This window comes from Cetorhinus maximus, chromosome 3, assembly GCF_964194155.1.
Source record: "Cetorhinus maximus chromosome 3, sCetMax3.hap1.1, whole genome shotgun sequence".
NCBI lineage: Eukaryota > Metazoa > Chordata > Chondrichthyes > Lamniformes > Cetorhinidae > Cetorhinus > Cetorhinus maximus.
The window spans coordinates 12,140,169-12,164,452 of NC_135881.1; the positions used below are offsets into that span (position 1 = coordinate 12,140,169).

At 46.1% G+C, this 24,284-nt stretch overlaps 1 protein-coding gene across 1 annotated transcript in view; it reads left to right on the plus strand.

The window, feature by feature from the left end:
• Window positions 1-22,582, plus strand: part of LOC144672185 (growth hormone-releasing hormone receptor-like) — a 63,392-nt gene extending 40,810 nt beyond the window's left edge. The window contains exons 7-13 of the mRNA XM_078534007.1: window positions 698-851; window positions 5,204-5,264; window positions 9,348-9,417; window positions 11,121-11,212; window positions 12,672-12,801; window positions 19,092-19,133; window positions 22,484-22,582. Coding sequence (XP_078390133.1) covers window positions 698-851; window positions 5,204-5,264; window positions 9,348-9,417; window positions 11,121-11,212; window positions 12,672-12,801; window positions 19,092-19,133; window positions 22,484-22,582 — 648 coding nt within the window. The remainder of the gene's footprint in view (window positions 1-697; window positions 852-5,203; window positions 5,265-9,347; window positions 9,418-11,120; window positions 11,213-12,671; window positions 12,802-19,091; window positions 19,134-22,483) is intronic.
• The last annotated feature ends 1,702 nt before the right edge of the window (window positions 22,583-24,284 follow it).

Sequence of the window (24,284 nt, forward strand, 5' to 3'; positions counted from 1 at the left end):
GTAGCCCATTTAAGGTCATATGATCAGAAGAAATAGGAGCAGGAGTAGGCCATTCAGCCCATTGAAACTGCTCCACCATTCAATAAGATCATGGCTGATCTGATTGTGGCCTTAATGTTCATTTTCTCACCTCTCCCCCATAACCCTCAACTCCCTTGTCAATCAAAAATCTGTCTAACTCAGCCTCGGATAAATCCAATGATCCAGCTTCCCCTGCTCGCTGGGGGAGATAATTCCAAACGCTAACGACCCTCTGACAGAAGAAATTCCTCCTCATCTCCATCTTCAATGGGAGACCCCTTATTTTGAAACTGCCCCCTCGTGCTCCACACGGACAGACATCCTCCCAGCATCTTGCCCTGTCAGGCCCCACCTTCTATGTTTCAATAAGATCGCCTCTCATTCTTCTAAACGCCAATGGGGATAGGCCCAACCTGCTCCACCTCTCCTCGTAAGACAACCCTATCATCCCAGGAATTAGCCTAGTGAACTGCTTCCAAAGCAAGTATATCCTTCGTTAAGCAAGGAATTATGCCTATATGAGCACAGGGATGAAGGGAGATTAGTTCACGTAGTGGCAGAATGGGGGGTTGGGGTGGTTATTTTAGCCCTCATGGCTACCGTCCCACCTCAGCGAAGATGGTAACTGTACTGTTGATGGACGGGAGCTAACACTGTGGCTGTTCCTTCATTGCAGGTGGGGTGTAAGATATCTGTGGTGTTCTGCTACTTCTGTATGATGACGAATTACTTCTGGCTGCTGGTGGAGGCTCTGTATCTCAACTGTTTGCTGATAGTCTCCTTCTCCAACGGCAAAAGTTACTTCTGGTGGTGGAGTATCCTGGGATGGGGTAGGTACCAGCGCGCGGAGGCGACAGGTAAATATGGGGAGATGAAACCTGGCGCGTATTTCATAAAGGTGGTGCTGTGCGCAGAAACCATTGTGCCTTTTTGTAGCGCCCTTCATGACCTCAAGGTGCACCAAAGTGGGTTCTTTGAACTGGTAGGTGCCGTTGTCACGTAGGAAACTTGGCAGCTGATTTGCACACAGCAAGATCCCACAAACAGCAATTTGATAATGACCTGAAAATCTGTGATTTTCTTTTTTTTAGTAAATGTTGGTTGAGGGACAAATACCAGCCAAGGGATGCGTGAGGTTGGGGCTGTGTAGAGAAAGTTTTATTCTGCGACTAACTACGGTACAGCTGGCCTGATGTGCTTGACAGGAGAGGCATGGAGACTCGAGTGAGAAAACAGCACTAAGACTGTCCTTTCCAAACACGCTACAAAATAACCTAATAAAAAGATGAACTGCTTGGGTTTCAAGTGTTGCTTTGCTTGGCATCTTCATGTAACCCCATTGAATAAACCGGCCTGGACATAGGCCCTCCGTATATCAACATCTGTTGGTATTAATGGAGGCTAAGACCTGGATCTTTTTTTTCTCATGGTCCTGTAAAGTGGAAGTCTTCACAGAGTTCAATGAGGGTCATAAATTCACCGCGCCATTTACAGTACAGAGGGAGGCCATTCAGCCTATCGAGTCCATGCCGTCTCTTTGTAGAGAGATCCAGTCCGCCACATTGGCCCCCCCCCTTTCATCCCTCTAGGCCGGCAATTTTATTTCCCTCAAGTGCCCATCCAATATCCTTCTGAAATTGCTGATCGTCTCAGCTCCCATCAGCCTCAAAGTCAGCCAGTTCCAGGTCATCAGCACTCGCGGCCTCAAAAAATGTTCATCCTCCCAAATTATTTCGCAAAACCTTAAATCTGCGTCCCCTAGTACACTGCTGTCAAATCTCCCCTTTAATCTCCTTTGTCCCAAACAGAACAACCCCAGCTTCTCCAATCTAAACTTGTAGCTAAATTCCCCTAACCCTGGAACCATTCTGGCAAATCTGCTCTGCACCCTCCCAAGGACCTTCACATCCTTCCTAAAATGTGGTGACCAGAATTGGACGCAATGCTCTAGTTGTGGCCTAACCGGTGTTTTATAAAGGTTCAGCATGGCGTCCCCTGGTGGGATTTTACGGCCCTGCCCCAGCCCCGACGGGGTCATAAAATTCCGCCCCCTGTGTCTTTGCTCAATTCATGAAGCCCAGGTTCCCATGTGCTTTGTTAACTGATGTCTCAATATTGTCCTCCTACCTTCAAAGGGCAATGAGGTGTCAGCTGTGGCTCAGTTCATAGCACCCTCGCCTTTGAATCAGAAGGTTGTGGGTTCATGTCCCACTCCCGGAAACCAAGAACTGTGAATGTACTCGAAAGAGTTACATGCGATCTGTTGATAACTCGAAAGAGTTACCTTCAAAGGGCGATGCACCTGAATCCCCAGCTCCCTCTGTCCCTGCACACTCTTCAGAATACTGCCTCTCGCTACCCCTTCTGCTCAAACGCAGCACATCACATTTCCCTGTATTACAGTCCATCTGCTGTTGTCTGCCCATTCCGCTAGCCTAGCTCTGTCCTGTTGCAGTTGACCGGTATCACCCTCACCGTTTGCCACACCTCCAGGTTTGGTATCACCGGCAAATTGTGAAATTTTTTACTCTGTATTCCAATATAGTCATTTATATATAGCAAAATAAGCATTGGCCCTAGGACTGACCTGTGGGGAACACTGCTGTCTAGCACCCTCCGGTCTGAAAAACAGACAGCAAAGATATTGTTTTGACTAAAAACGGATTAAAAAAAGTTAAATCAACACTATAGACAACAAGAGAGCTCAAATCAATAGACCGTGGTTTCAAACCATTTATATGTCAGTGCCCATTCTCCAGGAATTAATCCTTATGAAACAGTTGCGTTGGAGAAATATTCATAAGGTCGTTGAAAAAAATTATGTTTCTTTTTTAAAATGCCTTTGAACACTTTTGTTTATCAATTATAAAAATGTTGGACATGTGAAAAATGATAATCGCCCCATGAGAATGGGAGGGCAGTGGAGGCAGGTTGCCTCACATCCTTTAAAAAGCACCTGGATGAGCACTTGGTACATCATAACATTCAAGGCTATGGGCCAAGTGCTGGTAAATGGGATTAGGTAGGTAGGTCAGGTGTTCCTCACATGTCAGCGCAGACTTGATGGGCCAAACGGCCTCTTCTGCACTGTGATTCTGTGATTCTGTGAGGTGGGCCCGGTGGATCAAGTGTCAGGTGGAGAACATTTAGGGGACGGTGATCATTGTCATAAGGGTTGGGTTGGCTATAGGAAAGGACAAGGAAAAATCCGGAGGTAACTGGGGGAAAACCAACTTCAATGGGGTAAGAATGGATCTCACCAGAAAAATTGGGATCAAAGGTTAGGAGGCAAAACTGTATCTGAACAATGGGTTACCGTTAAAGGAGAGATGTTTCGGTCACAGTCAAGGTAGCGCAAACGAATCCAGAGCTCGCTGGATAAAGAGACAGATAGAGATTAAAACAAAGCCGAAGAAGTGTGCTAATGATCGACATCAGGAGGATAATACATTGTGAAGGACGTCGAATATAGAAGGTTCAGAGAGGAAACGAGAAAGTAAATAAGAGAAGCAAAGAGAAAGCATGAAATAGGACTGGCAGCCAACATAAGAGGGAATCTAAAAGTCTTCTATAGGCTTAAGAATAGTAAAAGACTGGTAAAAGGAGGAATTGGGCCTATTAGGAAGCAAAAAGGGACTTACACATGGTGGCAGGGGGGCACAGCTGAGGTATTACATGAACTTATTTTGATTTTACCTGATTTTACCAAGGAAGATGATGTTGCCCAGGTCATGGTGAAAAAGGAGGTAGTTCAGACATGAGAAAGGTTTATAGTTGATGAGGTGGAAGTATTGTACTTAAAGTGGATAAGGCCCTATGAGGAATGAAATACATCCAAAAATACTGAAGGAAGTGAGAGTGGAAATTGTGGAGGCACTGGCCATAATTTTCCAGTCCTCCTTAGTCTCAGGGCGGTGCCAGAGGACTGGAGAATTGCAAATGTTACACTCTTATTCAAAAAAGGGTGTAAGGATAAGCTCAGCAACGACAGACCCATCAGTTTAACTTCTGTGGTGGGGAAACTTCTAAAAATGATAATTCGGGACAAAGTTAATAGTCACTTGGGAAAATCCAGATTAATTAAGGAAAGCTAGTATGGATTTGCTAAGGGCAAATCATGTTTAACTAACTTGCTGGAGCTTTTTGATGAGGTAACAGAGAGGGTTGATGAGGGCAGTGCCATTGATGTGGTGTACATGGACTTCCAAAAGTAATTTGATAAAGTGCTGCACAACAGGCTTGGGAGCAAAGTTAGGGCTCATGGAATAAAAGTGACAGTAAAAACATGGATACAGAATTAGCTGAGTGACAGGAAACTGAGAGTACGGGTTAATGGATTTTTTTCGGACTAGGTGAAGGTATATAGTGGAGTTTCCCAGGACCCCGGTTAGGTGTTACGACCCCTGTAATTCCTGACATGTATTAATGACCTAGACCTTGGCACAATTTCAAACTTTGTGGACCGTACAAAACTTGGCGGTTTTGTGAACTGTGGAGGATAGCTTATAACTTCAAAAGGACATAAAAGAGGCTGGTGGAACGGGCAGACATGCGGCAGCAGAGAAGTTATCGACAGGGGCAGAGAGTACAAGAGCAAGGCAGTTCTGTTAAACTTGTATGGAACACTTGTTCAGGCTCAGCTGAAGCACTGCGTCCAATTCTGGGTGCCACACTTAAGGAAAGATGGGAAGGGATGAGAGAGAGAGTGGGATGTGGGAGTTGCTGCCTGGGTTGGGTGCTGGGAGAAGATTCAGCAGTGACTTTTGAAAGGGAAATGGATAAATACATGTAAGAGGGAAATATATATACTGTAGGGCTATGGGGAAAGTGCAGGGTGGGAGAGTGGGACTAATGGATTGCTTTATCCAGGAACAGCACAGGCACGATGGGATGAATGGGCTTCCTTCTGGGCTGTATGATTCTAGTGACTAGGCTGATACTTTGTGGTTTTGATTATTTCTGATCCTGTCAGACACTGAAGAGAGTCTGACTCTCTCATCTGCAGCCACAGTATGTGCTGTGAATATTGATGCATGTGCACAGACAGGATCAGATATACATCCCCCTTTGCTTGATTTTTCAATTCAGCTTCTCCTGAGTTCCTAATCCATCTGAACCCTGAAAGGTAAGATTAATTCTCAGCCTCTGAGGGTGGTCTAATGAAGAATTTCTTTCCTTCAAGGTGTTCCCATTGTATGTACCATTGTCTGGGTGATTACAAAACTTCTATTCGAAAACTCTGAGTAAGTAAAACGCTTTCATTTAATAGAATTTAAGGCTCGGACTTAAAAGTAAATTAATGAGATGGAAATAAAGCAGGGTCTATAAATCTAAAGTAAGTTACACATAAATCCGATCAGGAATTCAGGAGAAACCTTTTACCCAGGGAATAGTGAGAGTGCAGAACGCACTGTCACAGGGAGTAGTTCAGACAAATAGCCTTAATAACGTTTAAAGGGAAGCTAGATAAACATATGAGGGAGAAAGGAATACAATGGTGTGCTGATAGGGTTCGATGAAGAGGGGTGATGGGAGATTCATGTGCAGTGTTACGACCAGGTTAAAAGGGGTGAATTGCTTCTTCTCTTTGCCCCACTCCGAGTGTGGCATTGGGGAGCCCTAGCAAAACTGGAGTCAATGGGAATCAGGGGGAAAGCTCTCCGCTGGTTGGAGTCATACCTAGCACAAAGGAAAATGATTGTGGTTGTTGGAGGTCGGTCATTTCAGCTCCAGGACATCACTGCAGGAGTTCCTCAGGACAGTGTCCTCGGCCCAACCATCTTCAGCTACCTCATCAATGATCTTCCTTCCATCATAAGATCAGAAGTGGGGATGTTCGCTGATGATTGCACAACGTTCAGCACCATTCGCAACTCCTCAGATACTGAAGCAGTCCATGTCCAAATGCAGCAAGACCTGGACGATATCCAGGCTTGGGCTGACAAGCGGCAAGTACCATTCACACCACACAAGTGCCAGGCAATGACCATCTCCAACAAAAGAGATTCCAACCATCGCAGCTTGATGTTCAATGGCATTACCATCCTGGGGGTATCATTGACCAGAAACTGAACTGGGCCAACCATATTAATAATGTGACTGAAACAGCAGGTCAATGTCTAGGAATCCTGCGATGAGTAACTCACCTCCTGACTCCCCAAAGCCTGTCCATCATCAAAAGGCACAAGTCAGGAATGGGATGGAATACTTCCCAATTGTCTGGGTAAGTGTGGTTCCAACAACTCAAGAAGCTCGACACAACCCAGGACAAAGCAACGCACTTGATCCACACCCACCATCTTAAATATTCACTCCCTCCACCACCAATGCACATTGGCTGAACTGTGTACCATGTTCAAAATGCATTGCAGAAACTCACCAAGGTTCCTTCGACAACACCTTCCAAACCAGCGAACTACACCACCTAGAACAACAAGGGCAACAGATGCATGGGAACACCACCACCTGCAAATTCCCCTGCAAGCGGCCCTGACTTGGAACTGTATCACCGCTCCTTGACTGTTGCTGGGTCAAAATACAAATGTGCTAGTTAGGAGCAGGAGTAGGCCACTCGGCCCCTCGAGCCTGCTCCCTCATTCAATAAGATCATGGCCGATCTGATTGTGGCTTCAACTCCACATTTCACCCTCACCTTTGTTGGTCAATAATCTATCTACCTTTGCCTTAAAAATAACCCTATGATCCTGCCTCCACCGCTCTCTGTGAAGTGAGTTCCAAAGATTCTCAACCCTCAGAAAAAATTCTCCTCAGCTCTGTCTTAAATGGGAGACCCTTTATTTTTAAACTATGTCCTCTAGTTCTAGTCTCTCCCACTAGGGGAAACATCCTCTCATCATCCGCCCTGTCAAGTCCCCTCAGGATCTTATATGTTTCAATAAGATCACCTCTCATTCTTCTAAACTCCAATGGGTACAGATCCAACCTATCCAACCTTTCCTTGAGATAATCTCCCCATCCCCAGGTATCAGTTGCATGAACCTTCTCAGAACTGCTTCCAACACATTTATATCCTTTCTTAAATAAGGAGAGCAAAACTGTACACTGTACTCCAGATGTGGTCTCACCAACGTCCTGTACAACTGAAGCAAAACATCCCTACTTTTATATTCCATTCCCATTGCAATAAATGACAACATTCCATTTGCCTTCCTAATCATTTGCTGTACCTACATAACTTTTACTGATTCATGTACCAGGACACCCAGATCCCTCTGTATCTCAAAGCTCTGCCACCTCTCTCCATTTAAATAAAATGCTGCTTTTCTATTCTTCCTGTCAAAATGGACAAGTTCACATTTTCCCCACATTATAGTCTGTCTGCCAAACCTTTGCCCACTCACTTAACCTATCTATATCCCTTTGCAGACTCTTTATGTCATCTTGACAACTTACTTTCCGAACTATCTTTGTGTCATCAGCAAACTTAGCAACCATACATTTGGCCCCTTCAGCCAAGTCAGTGATATCAATTGTAAATATCTGAGGCCCCAGAGACCCTGGAATTCCCTTGCTACCTGCACTGTGGCAGGGGCAGGGGGCGTCTACACCAGGTGGACCGGTCCTTTGACAGCACCTCCCCAACCCACGTCATCCAGCTTCTAGCAGGACAGGGCCAACTGGGGTAGGGGACCACCATTGCCCCCGAGTTTCCCTCCAAGACACACTCTACCTCAACTTGTACATCTATCACCTTCATGACCATTTATCCTTCATCATTGCTGGGTCCAAATCCTGAGTCTAAACCCTTCCTAACAGCACTGAGGTAGTATCTACACCACATGGAACTGCAGTGGTTCAAGAAAGTGGCTCACCACCACCTTCTCAAGGGCAATTAGGGGTGGGCAACATACGATGGCCTTGCCAGTGACAGTCATATCCCGTGAAGGAATAAAAAAAATCTATGTATTTTGATTTAATAAAGAAAATTGTTGTTGATTAGCAGAAAATGTACTTACTGTGTTGCCATTGAGTGTGCATATTTTTTTTATTCATTCGTGGGTTGTGGGCATCATTGGTGAGGCCAGCACTGATTGCCCATCTTTAATCCTTAAATACGATGGCTACAAGAGCAGGTCAGAGGTTAGGAATCCTACGACGAGTAACTCACCTCCTGACTCCCCAAAGCCTGTCCATCATCTACAAGGGACAAGTCAGGAGTGTGATGGAATACTCCCCACTTGCCTGGATGAGTGCAGCTCCCACAACACTCAAGAAGCTCGACACCGTCCAGGATAAAGCAGCCCACTTGATTGGAACCACATCCACAAACATTCACTCCCTCCTCCCCCGACACACAGTAGCAGTAATGTGTAGCAGGGGGAGGTGGTGGTATGATGGTACTGTCACTGGACTGGTAATCCAGAGGCCCAGGGTAATAGTCTGGGGACCTGGGTTTGAATCCCATCATGGCAGATGTTGGAATTTGAATTCAATAAAAATCTGGAATTAAAAGTCTGATGACCATGAAACCATTGCCAATTGTCGTAAAAACTCATCTCGTTCACTAATGTCCTTTAGGGAAGGAAATTTGCTGCCCTTACCTGGTCTCCAGACCCACAGCAATGTGGTTGATTCTTAACTGCCCTCTAAACAAGGGCAATTAGGGATGGGGAATAAATGCTGGCCTAGCCAGTGACGCCCACATCCCATGAATGAATAATAAGAAAAAAATGATGCACTGCAGGAATTCACCAAGGCTCCTTCGACAGCACCTTCCAAACCCACAACCACTACCATCTAGAAGGACAAGGGCAGCAAATAGATGGGAACACCACCACCTGGAAGTTCCCCTCCAAGTCACTCACCATCCTGACTTGGAAATATATCGCCGTTCCTTCACTGTCACTGGGTCAAAATCCTGGAACTCCCTCCCTAACAGCACTGTGGGTGTACCTACACCACATGGACTGCAGCGGTTCAAGAAGGCAGCTCACCACCACCTTCTCAAGGGGCAACTAGGGATGGGCAATAAATGCTGGCCCAGCCAGCGAAGCCCAAATCCCGTGAATCAATTAAAAAAAATTGCCCTTGAGAAGATGGTGAAGAACTTGACCTGCTGCAGTCCATCTGGTGGAGGTACAGCCACAGTATTGTGAGGAAGGGAGTTCCAAGGTTTGACCCAGGAACAATAAGATAATACCAAGTCTGGATGGTGTGTATCTTGAGAAGGATGGTGTTCCCATGTGCTTGCTGCCTTTTTTCTTCTAGATGGTAGGAATTGGATATTGCAGTTGAATAGACAGTAGCATAAGCAACAGAAGAAATGCGATGCGGCGTTTCCCATTAACATTCTGCAATGCTTCCAGGTGTTGGGATGTTATTGAAGACTCTCCATACTGGTGGATAATCAAAGGACCAATTGTGGTTTCTGTTGCGGTAAGTAATGCCAAAGCAAAATTGAGCCTTTTAAATAAGAACATAAGACCTGAAGAAATAGGAGGAGTAAACTATACAGTCCCTCGAGCCTGCTCCACTATTCAATCATGGAGGGTTTTCTGCCTCCACCCCACTCTACTGCCCATCCCCCCATCTCCCTTGATTCTGTGAGAGACCAAAAAAAATCTCTCTATCCCAGCCTTAAATATATTCAATATGGAGCATCCACAACCTCTGGGGTAGAGAATTCCAAAGTGCTAACTTGGGAATTTGGTGCAGGTGGGAATTCAGTGCAGAGAGGAAGGTTGTGCTGCTTGTTATATCTGTTTCAGTCTCCAGAAGCTGGGTGGGCGTTCAAAAGCATTGATTAGGTGATTGATTGGTGACTTTTAAGATTTTACCCCTTTATACAGGGGCAGCAGTTTAAGCTGGTACTGGGGAAGATATAAGTATTGCATTAAATTTATAGCTTAACTAGTTAAACTACTTACTATAACTACAGATAAAAGTTGAGTGATATTTCTAAATTGAAACTTAGTCAAATAAAACATGATAAACATGATTGGGTAGGTGATGTGTTGCAGCTGTAGCATGTGGGTGCTGCTAGACACCTATGTTTTAGATTCCCTGACCAGAGGAAACAATCTCTCAGTGTCTACCCTATGCTGATAGGTATCTATGTATTTATTTGTATCATTTCATTCACTCAGTCGGTTGTACTATAGGAAATCTTGTGGCTCAATTGGTAGCCCTCCTGACTCCAAGGCTTAAAAATGGACATGAAAGGGTGTTCATCAGCCTGAGAATCCTCCTAATACTACGTATGTTCTTTATGGGACAAAAGAGTGTGCCAATACAAATTAAACATTTGTTCGAGCTCACTGTGGCTGGGTCAAACTCCTGGAACTCCCACCTCAGCAGCACTATGGATGTATCAACATAACATGGGCTGCAGTGGTTCAAGAAGGCGGCTCACCACCTCTCAAGGCCAATTAGGAATGGGCAATAAATGGTGGCCTAGCCAGTGACGCTCACATCCCATGATGAATAGAACAAAGTCAGAAGGCTTCAGCGCACCATTGTGTCCGACTCTCCCAGGGCAGTGCTGAGCGAGTGCCTCACTGTCAGAGGTGCCGTCTTTAGAACCATAGAACCATAGAACACTACAGCACAGAAAACAGGCCATTCGGCCCTTCTAGTCTGTGCCAAAATATTATTCCGCTAGTCCCATTGACCTGCACCTAGTCCATAACCCTCCAGACCTCTCCCATCCATGTATCTATCCAATTTATTCTTAAAACTTAAGAGTGAGCCCGCATTTACCATGTCAGATGGTAGCTCGTTCCACACTCACACCACTCTCTGAGTGAAGAAGTTCCCCCTAATGATCCCCCTAAACCTTTCCCCTTTCACCCTAAAGCCATGTCCTCTCGTGTTTATTTCTCCTAAATGAGAATGAGCTGTTAAACCGAGACCCTGTCTAGCCTCTCACCTGGATGTGAAAAAGCCCATGGCCCTCTGGTGAGCCTTCCTTGGTGTCCTGACCTATATTCATCCCTCGACCAAAAGTCTATCTATGTATTTATTTTATTCTATATTCATTTGAACAAGAGCAGCCTGTTGAATAGCACAGCGGGCTCAAAGGGCCGAATGGCCTGTTGCTGTTCCTATTTCTCACACTCTCACGTGTTTTCCTTTGGCAGGTCAATTTTGTACTTTTTATTAACATCATCCGGATCCTGGTCCAAAAGTTGATCCCCAACGAGATCCACAAAGCTAATTTCACTCAGTACAGGTGAGGAAACTCGGCAGCTGAAGAGCTGGGCACATGTTGCACAGCCGCGTCATTCACCTCTCCTTTAGATTGTGGGGTTCCAACCTCAAGGCGAGTTCAATCTGACTCCCCTAGCAGCAGTGTGTACCATCTACAAGATGCACTGCAGGAATTCAGCAAGGCTCCTTCAACAGCGTCTTCCAAACCCACGACCACTACTATCTAGAAGGACATGGGCAGCAGATAGGTGGGAACACCACCACTTGGAAGTTCCCCTCCAAGTCACTCACCATCCTGACTTGGAAATATATCGCCGTTCCTTCACTGTTGCTGGGTCAAAATCCTGGAACTCCCTCCCTAACAGCACTGTGGGTGTACCTACACCATATGGACTGCAGCAGCTCAAGAAGGCAGCTCACCCCCACCTTCTCAAGGGTAACTAGAGATGGGCATTAAATGCTGGCCCAGCCAGCGAAGCCCAAGTTCTGTGGATGTTAAAAATAATGCAGGTCAACATGTGGGGTCCAGCCCCAAGGATCTAGATGTGGAAACTAAACCCACTGCAGCTGGCTTCAATGAAACATCTGGGATGATGGCACGTTCCTGCCTGTCTTGTGCACCTTCTCTAATTCCACTTCACCCTCATCCCACAATCCGGTATGAAGAACAAGCTGCAAATGGTGTGCCCGTGGACCTCTTGCTTTTCACTCACTCCCCCTTACCTCACCCCCAACTCGCCCCTTCTACATTTATACTTTCAGAGAGCCAAGAGCTGTTACATGGCCAATCTGGTACAGACTCACGATGAAAAGTGAGAGAGTGAGAGAGTGTGAGAGAGAGAGAGAGAGAGAGAGAGCACACACACGCAGGACTGGGAAATAAGCACCACCACTAAACCTGACACTCACAGCCACCAGCTCGGTTAATAAATAATTATTATAAATTCTCCTCCTTGTTTCCAGATCCCTCCATGATCTCGCTCCTCCCTATCTCTGTAATCTCCTCCAGCTGCACAACTCTCCGAGATACCTGCACTCCTCTAATTCTGGCCTTTGGAGCATCCCCGATTTTAATTGCTCTACCATTGGTGGCCGTGCCTCTTGTTGCCCGGGCTCCAAGCTCTGGAATTCCTTCCCTAAACTTCCCAACCCCTCTTTCTTCCTTAAAGACACTCTGTTAAACCTATCTCTTTGACCAAGATTTTGGTCATCTGACCTAATATCTCCTGAAATGTCAGTGTCAAATTATGTCCGATAATTCTCGTGAAGCACTTTGACCATTTAACACATTGTTATTGTGGACGCTGACCGGGAGGAGGGAGGGAAAACCAGTTGATAAATTGAAGCCAAGGGTTATTACGCAGTTCTGTGGATCCGAGACCCTGGAGTGACTCCAGCTCCATCTCTGACCTGTGCTGCGGGCAAAGGGTGGATTCCTGTAATCGAAAGTGTATCAACTGCTCGTTCTCTTCTGTACACAGGCGACTGACCAAGTCGACCCTGCTCCTGGTCCCTCTGTTTGGCGTGCACTACATCGTGTGCGCTTTCCCTCCTGATGGCGCCGTGTTGGCAACCAGGCTGTACCTCGACCTCTGCATCGGATCTTTTCAGGTACAGTGAACTTTGAACTGTCCCGGGGCGGCGGCCTTCAGTGTGAGGAGGGTGGTGTCGCCGTGATGCCACTGCGCTCGCTCGTGATGACAGGACAGACATACCTCAAAACACCCTTTCTGGCCTTACAGTCTCTCAGAGCAGAAGGAGGCCATTCAGCCCATCGTCAATGATCTTAAAAAGGACGGACCAATTTGTCACTTTCCCTATTGCTTTGCAGTTTTCTCTTCAGATATTTGTCCAGTCTTCTTTCGAAGATTATTATTGTATCTGCTTCCTCCATCCTTTCAGACAGTGCTTTCCAGAACTCATGGATGGACTGCAGCGGTTCAAGAAGGCAGCTCACCACCACCTTCTGATGGGCAATTAGGGATGGGGCAATAAATGCTGGCCCAGGCAGCGACGCCCACATCCCATGAAAGAATAAAAAAAGTTTCTAACTCACTGCGTTAAAAAGCAAATCCTCCTCATGTTGCCTCTGGTTCTTTTGCCAATCACCTTAAATCTGTGTCCTCGGGTTACTGACCCTTCTGCCACTGGAAACAGTTTCTCCTTATTCACTAGCTTTAGCCCTCACAATACGTACATACGAACATACTAACACGGAGTAGGAGTAGGCCATCCAACCTGCTGTGCCGTTTAATAAGATCATGGTTGATCTGACAGTAATCTCAAATCTGCATCCCGCCTACCCCCGATAACCTTTCACCCCTTTGCTTATCAAGAATCTATCCACCTCTGCCTTAAAAATATTCAAAGGTTCTGCTTCTACCAGCTTTTCAGGAAGAGAGTTCCAAAGACTCACGGCCCTCTGAGAGAAAAATTTCTCCTCATATCCATTTTAAATGGGCGGCCCCTTATTTTTAAACAGTGACCCCTAGTTCTAGATTCTCCCACAAGAGGAAACATCCTCTCCACATCCACCCTGTCAAGACCCCTCAGGATCTTACATGTTTCAATCAAGTCGCCTCTTACCCTTCTAAACTCCAGCAGATACAAGCCTAACCTGTCCAACCTTTCCTCATAAGACAGTCCACCCATTCCAGGTATTAGTCTGGTAAACCTTCTCTGAACTGCTTCCAACACATTTACATCCTTCCTTAAATAAGGAGACCATTACTTTACACAGTACTCCAGGTGTGATCTCACTAGTGCCCTGTATAACTGAAACATAATCTCCCTACTTTTGTTTTTAATTCCCCTCACAATAAATGATAACATTCCATTAGCTTTCCTAATTACTTGCTGTACCTGCATACTAGCCTTTTGCGATTCATGCACCATGACACCCAGATCCTTCCGCATCTCAGAGCTCTGCAATCTCTCACCATTTAGATAATATGCTTCTCTTTTATTCTTCCTGTCAAAATGGACAATTTCAACTTTTACCACATTATACTCCATTTGCCAGATCTTTGCCCACTCACTTAACCTATCTATATCTTTTTGTAGCCTCCTTTTGTCCCCATCACAACTTACTTTCCCACCTATCTTTGCATCTTCAGCAAATTTGGCAACCATCCCATCCATCCCTTCATCCAAGTCATTCATATAAATGGTAAACAGTTGAGGTCCCAGCGCTGATCCCTGTGGCACACCACTCATTGTATCTTCCCAACCTGAAAAAGACCCGTTTATGCCTACTCTCTGCGTCCTATCAGCTAGCCAATCTTCTATCCGTGCCAATATGTTACCCCCTACACTGTGAACATTTATTTTCCGCAATAACTTTTGATGTGGGGCACTTTATCAAATGCCTTCTGGAAACCAAAGCACAGTACATCCACCAGTTCCTCTTTATCCACAAGGACTCTTATTCTTCAAAGGACTCCAATAAATTGGTTAATCATAATTTCCCTTTCACAAAACCATGTTGACTCTGCCTGATTACCTTGAACTTATCCAAGTGCCCTGCTGTAACATCTTTAATAATAGCTTCCAACATTTTCCCTATGACAGATGCTAGGCTAACTGGCCTGTAGTTTCCTGCTTTCTGTCTCCCTCCCTTTTTGAGTAATGGAGTTACATTTACTATCTTCCCATCTAATGGGACTTTCCACGAATCTAGGGAGTTTCAGAAATTTAAAACCAATGCATCAACTATCTCACTAGACACTTCTTTTAAGACCCTAGGATGAAATCCATCAGGACTTGTCGGCCCGCAGCTCCAACAGTTTACTCAGTACCACTTCTCTGGTGATTGTAATTTTCCTGAGTTCCTCCTCCCTTCCATTTCCTGATTTATAGCTGCTTCTGATGTTACTTGTATCCTCGATAGTGAAAACTGATGCAAAAAAAAATGCCATTTCCTTGTTTTACATTATCGATTCTCCAGACTCACTTTCTATAGGACCAATGCTCACTTTGTTAATTCGTTTCTTATCTATAGAAACTCTTACTATCTGTTTTTATATTCCTGGCTAGCTTTCTCTCGTACTCTAATTTTTGCCTCCTTATTAATCTTTTAATCACCCTTTGCTGCTCCTTATATTCTGTCCAATCTTCTGACCTATCTTTGCACAATTGCATGCTCATTCTTTAAGTTTGACACTGTCTTTAACCTTTCTAGTTAACCACAGTTCTGAACACCATCGTTATCAAATCTCCTCTAAACCTTCTCTGTTCTACGGAGAACAATCCCAGCTTCTCCAGACTTTCCACATGACTGAGTTGCCCGAACCTTGGTACCACTCCGGTAAATCTCCTGTGCGTCCAAGCTTGCCAACCCTCCAGGACTGCCCTGGAGGCTCCATCAACTCAACACCAGGACAGTGCTGTGAACAATATCATGGAGAAAATATTCCCAAGGCATTAAAAGAGATGTGCGCGTTCTTAATTTATGACTAGCATTTCAGTTTAGCAGCTATTTATATATCAGTGATGGAAAATAAAACAACCTTGGATTGGTTAGGGCAGTTGGAAGGCAGAGCTGATGTTATACAAGATTCGGGGATACATCCACATCCTCTACTAGGCCAAGATGCCCTTCTTAAAGAATCTCAAATATTTTGTTAGGCAAGGTGGAAGAGATAGAAGCTCCCTGGACTCAGATACGGCTGGTACCCGACTGAGAGGATTAAGATGTTAGAGGAATGAGATAAAAGCAGAAAATGCTGGAAATGGTCAGTCAGTCTGGCAGCATCTTTGGACGGAGAATGTTTTAGGCTGTCACAAAAGGTCATTGACCTGAAATGTTAGCCCTGTTTCTCTCTCCACAGACGCTGCCCGACCTGCTGTGTATTTCCAGCATTTTCTGTTTTTATTTCAGATGTCCAGCATCTGCCGTATTTTGCTTTAGCACCAGAGCAATGAGCTCAGAGATTGAGGGGCGACTTGATAGAAGTTTACAAAATTATGAGTGGCATGGACAGAGTAGATAGTCAGAAGCTTTTTCCCAGGGTGGAAGAGTCAATTACTAGGGGACATAGATTTAAGGCGAGAGGAGAAAACTATAAAGGACATGTGCGGGGCAAGTTTTTTACGCAGAGGGTAGTGAGTGTCTGGAATTCGCTGCCAGAGGAGGTGGTGGAAGCAGGTACGATAGAGATGTTTAAGAGGCAGCTTGACAAATGCATGAATAGGATGGGAATAGAGGGATACGGACCCCGGAAGTGCAAAAAGTTTTAGTTGACGGGCAATATGATTGGCGCAGGCTTGGAGGGCCAAAGGGCCTGTTCCTGTGCTGTACTTTTCTTTGTTCTTTGTTCTTAGTATAACACTCTCACCTCCAAATCACAAGATTCTGTTTTAAGTCCCCCTCCAAGGGCTTTTAAAATTTTATTTTCATGGATGTGGGCTTCGCTGGCTGGGCCAGCATTTATTGCCCATCCCTAGTTGCCCTGAGAAGGTGGTGGTGAGCTGCCTTCTTGAACCGCTGCAGTCCATGTGGTGTGGGTACACCCACGGTGCTGTTAGGGAGGGAGTTCCAGGATTTTGACCCAGCGACAGTGAAGGAACAGTGATATATTTCCAAGTCAGGATGGTCAGTGACTTGGAGGAGACTTGCAGGTGGTGGTTTTCCCATCTGTCTGGCTGCCCTTGTCCTTCTAGATGGTAGTGGGCATGGGTTTGGAAGGTGGTCTCTAGGGAGCCTTAGTGAGTTTTTGCCAGATGGTATACCTGCTGCCACTGTGTGTGGTGGTGGGGGGAGTGTTTAAGGTGGTGGATGGGATGCTGAGCATTAAGCGGGCTGATTTGTCCTGTATAGTATCAAACTTGAGTGTTATTGGAGCTTCACTCATCCAGGCAAGTGGAGAGTATTCCATCACCTGTGTCTTGTAGATGGTGGACAGGCTTTGGGGAGGTCAGGAGGTCAGTTACTATAAAGGGGAACTAGTAGATGTAATATATTTGGATTTCCAAAAGGTGTTCGATAAGCTGCCACACATAAGGCTACTTAATAAGATAAGAGCCCATTGTTTTTGGGTAGTATATTAGCATGGATAGAGGACTGGTTAACTAATAGAAGACGGAGAGTTGGGATAAGGGGGCAATTTTGGGATGGCAACCTGTAACTAGTGGAGTGCCACGGGGATCAGTGTGGGGGCCACAATTATTTACAATATATATTAATGACTTAGATGAGGGAAATGAATGTACTATCGCCAAGTTTGTGGATGACACAAAAATAGGTGGGAAGGCAAGTGGTGAGGATGACACAGAGTCTACAGAGGGATATAGACAGGTTAAGCAAGTGGACGAAAACTTTGCAGATGGAATATAATGTGGTAAAATGTGAGGTTATGCACTTTCGCAGGAAGAATAGAGGAGCTGAATACTATTTAAATGGAGAAAGACTGCAGAAAGCTGCAGCACAGAGGGATTTGGGGGTCCTCGTGCATGAATCACAAAAAGCTAACATACAAGTTCAACAGGTAATAGGGAAGGCAAATGGAATGTTGGCTTTTATTTCAAAGGGAATGGAATATAAAAATAGGAAAGTCTTGCTAAAACTATACAAGGCACTAGTTAGCCCACACCTAGAATACTGTGAACTGTTTTGGTCCCCTTATCTAAGGAAAGTTATACTGGCATTGGAGGCAGTCCAGAGAAGGTTCACTAGGTTGATTCCGGGTATGGAGGGATTTTCTTATGAGGAGAGGTTGAGTAGGTTGGGCCTGTACTCATTGGAGTTCAGAAGAGTGAGAGGCGACCTTATTGAAACATATAAGATTCTTAGGGGGCTTGACAGGGTAGATGCTGAGAGGTTGTTTCCCCTTATGGAGAGTCTAGGACCAGAGGGCATAATCTCAGAGTAAGGAGCTGCCCATTTAAAACAGAGATGAGGAGGAATTTCTTCTCTCAGAGGGTAGTGAATCTGTGGAATTCTTTACCGCAGAGGGCTGTAGAGGCTGGGTCGTTAAGTATATTCATGGCTGTGATAGACAGGTTTTTAAACAGTAAGGGAATCAAGGGTTATGGGGAAAGGGCAGGAAAGTGGATTTGTGGATTATCAGATCAGCCATGATCTCATTGAATGGTGGAGCAGACTCGATGGGCTGAATGGCCTACTTCTGCTCTTACGTCTTATGGTCTCATGGTCTTACTTTCCACAGAATCTCTGACCTGCTCTGGTATCCACAGTATTTATGTGGCTGGTCCAGTTAAGCTTCAGGTCAATGATAACCCCCAGGATGTTAAATGGCGAGCATAAAAATCAAGACTGACGCTCCAGCACGGTACTGAGGGAGTGCTGCACTGTCAGAGGCGCCTTCTTTCGGATTAAACCGAGGTGCCACCTGCCTGCTTGTGTGGGTGTAAAAGGATTATTGCACTGTCCAAGAAGAGCGGGGAGCTCTGGGTGGCTCCTTTCTCGTCTGGCGCAAGTCCTTCTGTGCCGTAAAATTTCTACGACTCTTCTCCCCGGTGTCCTGGCCAATACATCCCTCAATCGACATGGCTAACACAGATTGGCAGGGATTTTCCGACTCCGCCCTCCGCGGGAACGGAAATTCCCGCCCGAAGTCAATGGGTCCTTGGCTGGCCTGTGACAATTCCTCCTGCGGAAGGTCCCAGCCGTTTTCCGGTCATTATCACACCGTCGTTTGCAGGGGTTGTGCATATTAGCTGCCGCATTCCCTACATTACAGAACAGGGTCTACATTTCAAAAACGACTTCACTGGCTGTGAAGCATTTTGGGATGTGGGCGGTGGTGAAAAGCAGCCATACAAATGCACGCCCTCCCCTTTTTTGTTCGCTAGCTCGGCCCGATCGCTCGCCTCACTCTCGCCAAATGAGAAAGGTGAACGTTACGTTGAGTGTTGATCTGCTGCTCTCTGTTCCTTCGCAGGGTTTCATCGTGGGAGTGTTGTACTGCTTTCTGAACCAAGAGGTAAGTGAGAAGTTTAATATGACATATCAGCTGATAACCTTTCTGCCAGTCACCCTCCAAAGTAATTCTCAGTTGCACTTCTTGTTGACCGTCCAGAGGAACTGCCTGTTATAATGTTAGCTTTCAACAGCCAAACACCACCTAGTAACATGTGAAATGCAATACATTGCCAAGACGTGTGTGTGTGTGTGTGTGTGTGTGTCACACAATAACACAATGTGGAATGTGTAAAGCAGTTTGCACAGGAGGCTTTATCCAGGGATTATTCCTGATCTACTTTGTACTGGCTGCATCCGCCTCATTATTTAAGGGTGCGCAAAGGACTGGGAAACAGGAGGTGGTCATTCAGCCCCTCAAACCCTGTCTCCCTGTTCAATCAGATCGCGGCTGATCTGTATCTTAACTCTTATCAGGGATCCGTAACTGTAAATATTCTTACCTCACAAAAGTCTATCCAACGCCGTTTTGAAATATTCAATGATTCCCCCTCCTACCCAACCCCCAACGACTTTTTGGGGGAGAAAGTTCCAAATTTCCCATGACCTTTGTGTGAGGAAGTGCTTCCTGTCATCGCCCCCGAACAGACCAGCTCTAATTTTAAGGTCGTATCCCTTAGTTACGGACTCCCATTGCCAGAGGAAGTCGTTTCCCTGTAAATGCCCTGAGCTTGGTTGTGAAGCCTCCATGGTCAAATATCCTGACATGCACTGTCTAAGGTGCCAGGTGCGGGGCAAGGGGGGAGCGGTGAAGGGCAACGGGGGAGATGAATTTTTTTCCCCATGGATGGAGACTGTTGGTAAATCTCAATAGAGATTTGTCCTCAGTGCCAGCAGGGTAAGGTGCACAAAGCAGAGAGAGAGAGAGGCATCAACGGAGGGTGTTGCATAAAGAGTGATTCAAAACAAAAGTCCCATCAGAGCCTCATCCTGCTGCAGCTGCTATTCAGCCAGTGGCGGGCGGAGAGACTCGGCATGGGGGGGAGCTGAAAAGTAAACCCTGCTGAGTTGCTTCGAACATCAGAACCATAAGAAATAGGAACAGGAGTGGACCATTCGGCCCCTCGAGCCTGCTCCGCCATTCAATAAGACCATGGCTGATCTTCTTGTGTTTCGATTTTAACATTCTCATCTAACCCCCGATAACCTTTGATTCCCTCGCCTAACAAGAATCTATCTACCTCTGCCTTAAAAATATTCAATGACCCCCGCCTCCCGCCGCCTTCTGAGGCAGAGAGTTCCAAAGTTGCACAACCCTCTGAGAGAAAAAATTTTACCCTCATCTCTGTCCTAAGAGGGTGACCCCCTAATTTTACAACAGTGCCCTTGGCTTTCTGGCCTCTGAGTGGGAGGGAGAGGGGCATTCAGAGGCACTCAGTGCCTGCTCAAGGGACCCTGCATCAGGAAGCGCCAGGGCCTGTCGAAAACCACTCCCGTGCCCTGGCCGCCAACCGTCCTCCCCCTCTCGCCATCACCCACCTGTGGCTCGGGTCCCCCGGCGATCCTGGGCCTTGGGTGAGGTGCATTACCGGCAGCAGCCACCGCCTCCCCTCGGCGGCAATAGAGAGCTGCTGGCCTTTGATTGGTGAGCAGCACTTGGCGGGCGGGACTTCCGCTCCCAGGGCCCTTGACCCCAGGGAAGGCCTGTTGCTGCCCCCGCCCAGGTAAGATTGACCCTTCATGTGGCAGGCCTTCCTGAAAAGAGGCAACGCAGGGGGGGGGCTCTTTAACTGGCGGGTGAGACCCCCATCGTCTGCATTAAATTCTGCCCATAGGGTCATGACAGGAGGAAGCCATTCAGCCATTCAGCCCATCAAGTGGATGCTGGCTCTCTGTAGAGGTCTCATTCTCCCGCCTGGTCACCGTAGCCCTGCAGGGTTTATTCCCTTCAAGTGCCCATCCAAAAAACCTGGAAATGAAGGGTACCAGTAAAACCTGTCCAAACCGGTCTCGTATACCTTAAAATGGAACTCCAGTTTTGCTGATTTTTTGCTGGGATTTGACCATTTTCAACTGGTTTTTCGTTTATATCCAATTTCCTTTCGAAGCCATTGTTTGCCTCTGCCTCTACCATCCTCGTAGGCAGCGAGTTTCCCCATTGTGCATTCCGGATCATAACAACTTTGCTGCACAAGTAAATTCTCATCTCCCCCCCTCTGCTTCTTTATCTTAAATCTGTGCTCTCTGGTTACTTGCCCTCTGGCTACTGGAAACCGTTCCTCGTTATTCACTTTATCACAACCTCTCGTTATTCTTAAACACCTCCATTAAATTTTAGAAGGAAGACTGCAAGGTTACAGCTACCTCCTGGAAAGATTGAATAGGCTGGGGCCTTCTATCTATAACATAGGAGATTGAAATGGGAGGGTTTGATAGGGTAGACGTAGAGGAGATGTTTCCACTTGTGGTGAATCTAAAACCAGGGATAAGCATAAGATAGTGACAAATAAACTCATGAGGGAATTCAGGAGAAACTTCTTTACCCATATTAGAATGTGGACCTCATTACCACAGGTAATATTTTAGGGGAGTAGTAGAGGGTGGTGGTGGTATAATGATAATGTTACTAGGTTAGTAATCCAGCAAGCTAGGCTTATGCTATGTGGACATGAGTTCAAATCCCACCAGTACACAGCTTAAATTCAATTAATAAATCTGACAGCTATCATTGATTGTCACAAAAACAGATCCAGTTCATCAAATCTGCCACCCTTACCTGGTCTGGCCTACATGTGACTCCAGACCCACAGCAAAGTGGTTGACTCTTAACTGCCCTTCTGATATAACCGAGCAAGCCACTCAGTTCAAGGGCAATGAGGGATGAGTAACAAATGCTGGCCTTGCTAGCGACGCCCACATCCTGTGGAAGAATTTATAGAAAAAGATGTTTTTGAGGGGGAGGTAGATATGCAGATGAGGGAGAAAGGAGTAGAAGGTTGTAAACATACAAATGTTTATGGCACAGTCGGAGGCCACTTGGCCCATCGTGTTGACACTGGAATGCTGATAGGGTGAGATGAAGAGAGATGGGATGAGACTCATGGGGAGCGTAGAGGTTGGCATGACCCAGTTGGGTCATATGGCCTGTTTCTCTGCTGTAACCTCTATGTTGATTGATGTAAATTTCCCACTTAACCTTCTCTGCTCTAAGGAGATCATCCTTATTCGCTCCAGTGTCTCCACTAGATGGATGCGTTGATGTGGAAAAAGTGGATAGAAAATAAACTACATACATAACCTATATATATATATATATATCACTAACTGCCCGTAGAGTGATAGCTGTCCGTTACACATGATGATCCCGTAATATTGTGAATTCATTAAAGGAACAGCCTGCTACTCTTCCAACAGGTACAGACTGAAATACACAGAAGATGGCTGCGGAAGAGACTGAATAGTTACGGGGCTGTGCCAGTCATGGGGAAAAGCCAAATGGACACTTGTTGTTGAACTTTAGGTCAAAGGTCGCTCCCGTCCGCTGACCCTCCCGTTTCCTCCTCTCTTTCACTGCTGAAGAATTCTCCCCCCTCCAACTTACATCGCCTCACTTTAAAGGAATGGCTCTGGAAACTCTCGGCAAATTCCTTTTTTTAACAAATGATCCACTCCGAAAGCCGTTGAGCAATCTGGAAGGATCTACGACACACAAGGTGAGAAAAAAGACTGGTTTCAGATCTGTCTGGAACAGCGAATTGTATCAGTCCATGCTATCAGGGAAGATAATGCCATAAGTTCCCTCATTGATTCTGGGTAAATATAATGGATGTTGTGTGTGCACCATTCTGAATCAATAAATTTGTGCACAGCAAACTCCCACAGACAGGAATGTGGTAATGACAGGATAATCTGTTTTTATGATGTTCGTTTTTTTTTATTCATTCATGGGATGCGGGCTTCGCTGGCTGGGCCAGCATTTATTGCCCATCCCTAGTTGCCCTTCAGAAGGTGATGGTGAGCTGCATTCTTGAACCGCTGCAGTCCATGTGGTGTAGGTACACCCACAGTGCTGTTAGGGAGGGAGTTCCAGGATTTTGACCCTGCGACAGTGAAGGGACGGCGATATATTTCCAAGTCAGGATGGTGAGTGACTTGGAGGGAACTACCAGGTGGTGGTGTTCCCATGTATCTGCTGCCCTTGTCCTTCTAGATGGTAGTGGTTGTGGGTTTGGAAAGTGCTGTCGAAGGAGCCTTGGTGAATTCCTGCAATGCATCTTGTAGATGGTACACACTGCTGCCACTGTGCGTCGGTAGTGGAGGAAGTGAATGTTTGTGGACGTGGTGCCAATCAAGCGGGCTGCTTTGTCCTGGATGGTGTCAAACTTCTTGAATATTGTGGGAGCTGCACTCATCCAGGAAAGCAAGGTGTATTCCATCACACTCCTGACTTGTGCCTAGTGGATAGTTGATAAGCTTTGGGGAGTTAGGAAGTGGGTTACTCATCGCAGCCTCTGACCTGCTCTTGTAGCCACAGTATTTATGTGGCTAGTCCAGTTCAGTTTCTGGTCAATGTGACCCCCAGGATGTTGATAGCGGGGATTCACTGATGGTAATGCCATGGACATCAAGGGTCGATGGTTCGATTCTCTCTTGTTGGAGATGGCTATTGCTTGGCAGTTGTGTGGTGTGAATGGTACTTGCCACTTGTTGCTCAAGCCTGGATATTGTCCAGGTCTTGCTGCATTTGGCCATGGACTGCTACTGAAGCATACTGAGTCTGAGGAGTCACGAATGGTGCTGATCATTGTGCAATCATCAGCGAACAAACCCACTTCTGACCTTATGATAGGGGGGAGGTCATTGATGAAGCAGCTGAAGATGGTTGGGCCGAGGATACTACCCTGAGGATTTCCTGCAGTGATGTCCTGGAGCTGAGTTGACTGACCTCCAACAACCACAATCATCTCCCTTTGTGCTAGGTATGACTCCAACCAGCGGAGAGTTTTCTCCCTGATTCCCATTGACTTCAGTTTTTCTAGGGCTCCTTGATGCCACACTCGGTCAAATGCTGCCTTGATGTCAAGGGCAGTCACTCTCACCTCAGCTCGGGAGTTCAGCTCTTTTGTCCATGTTTGAACCAAGGCTGTAATGAGGTCAGGAGCTGAGTGACCCTAGCAGAACCCAAACTGGGTGTCAGTGAGCAGGTTATTGCTAA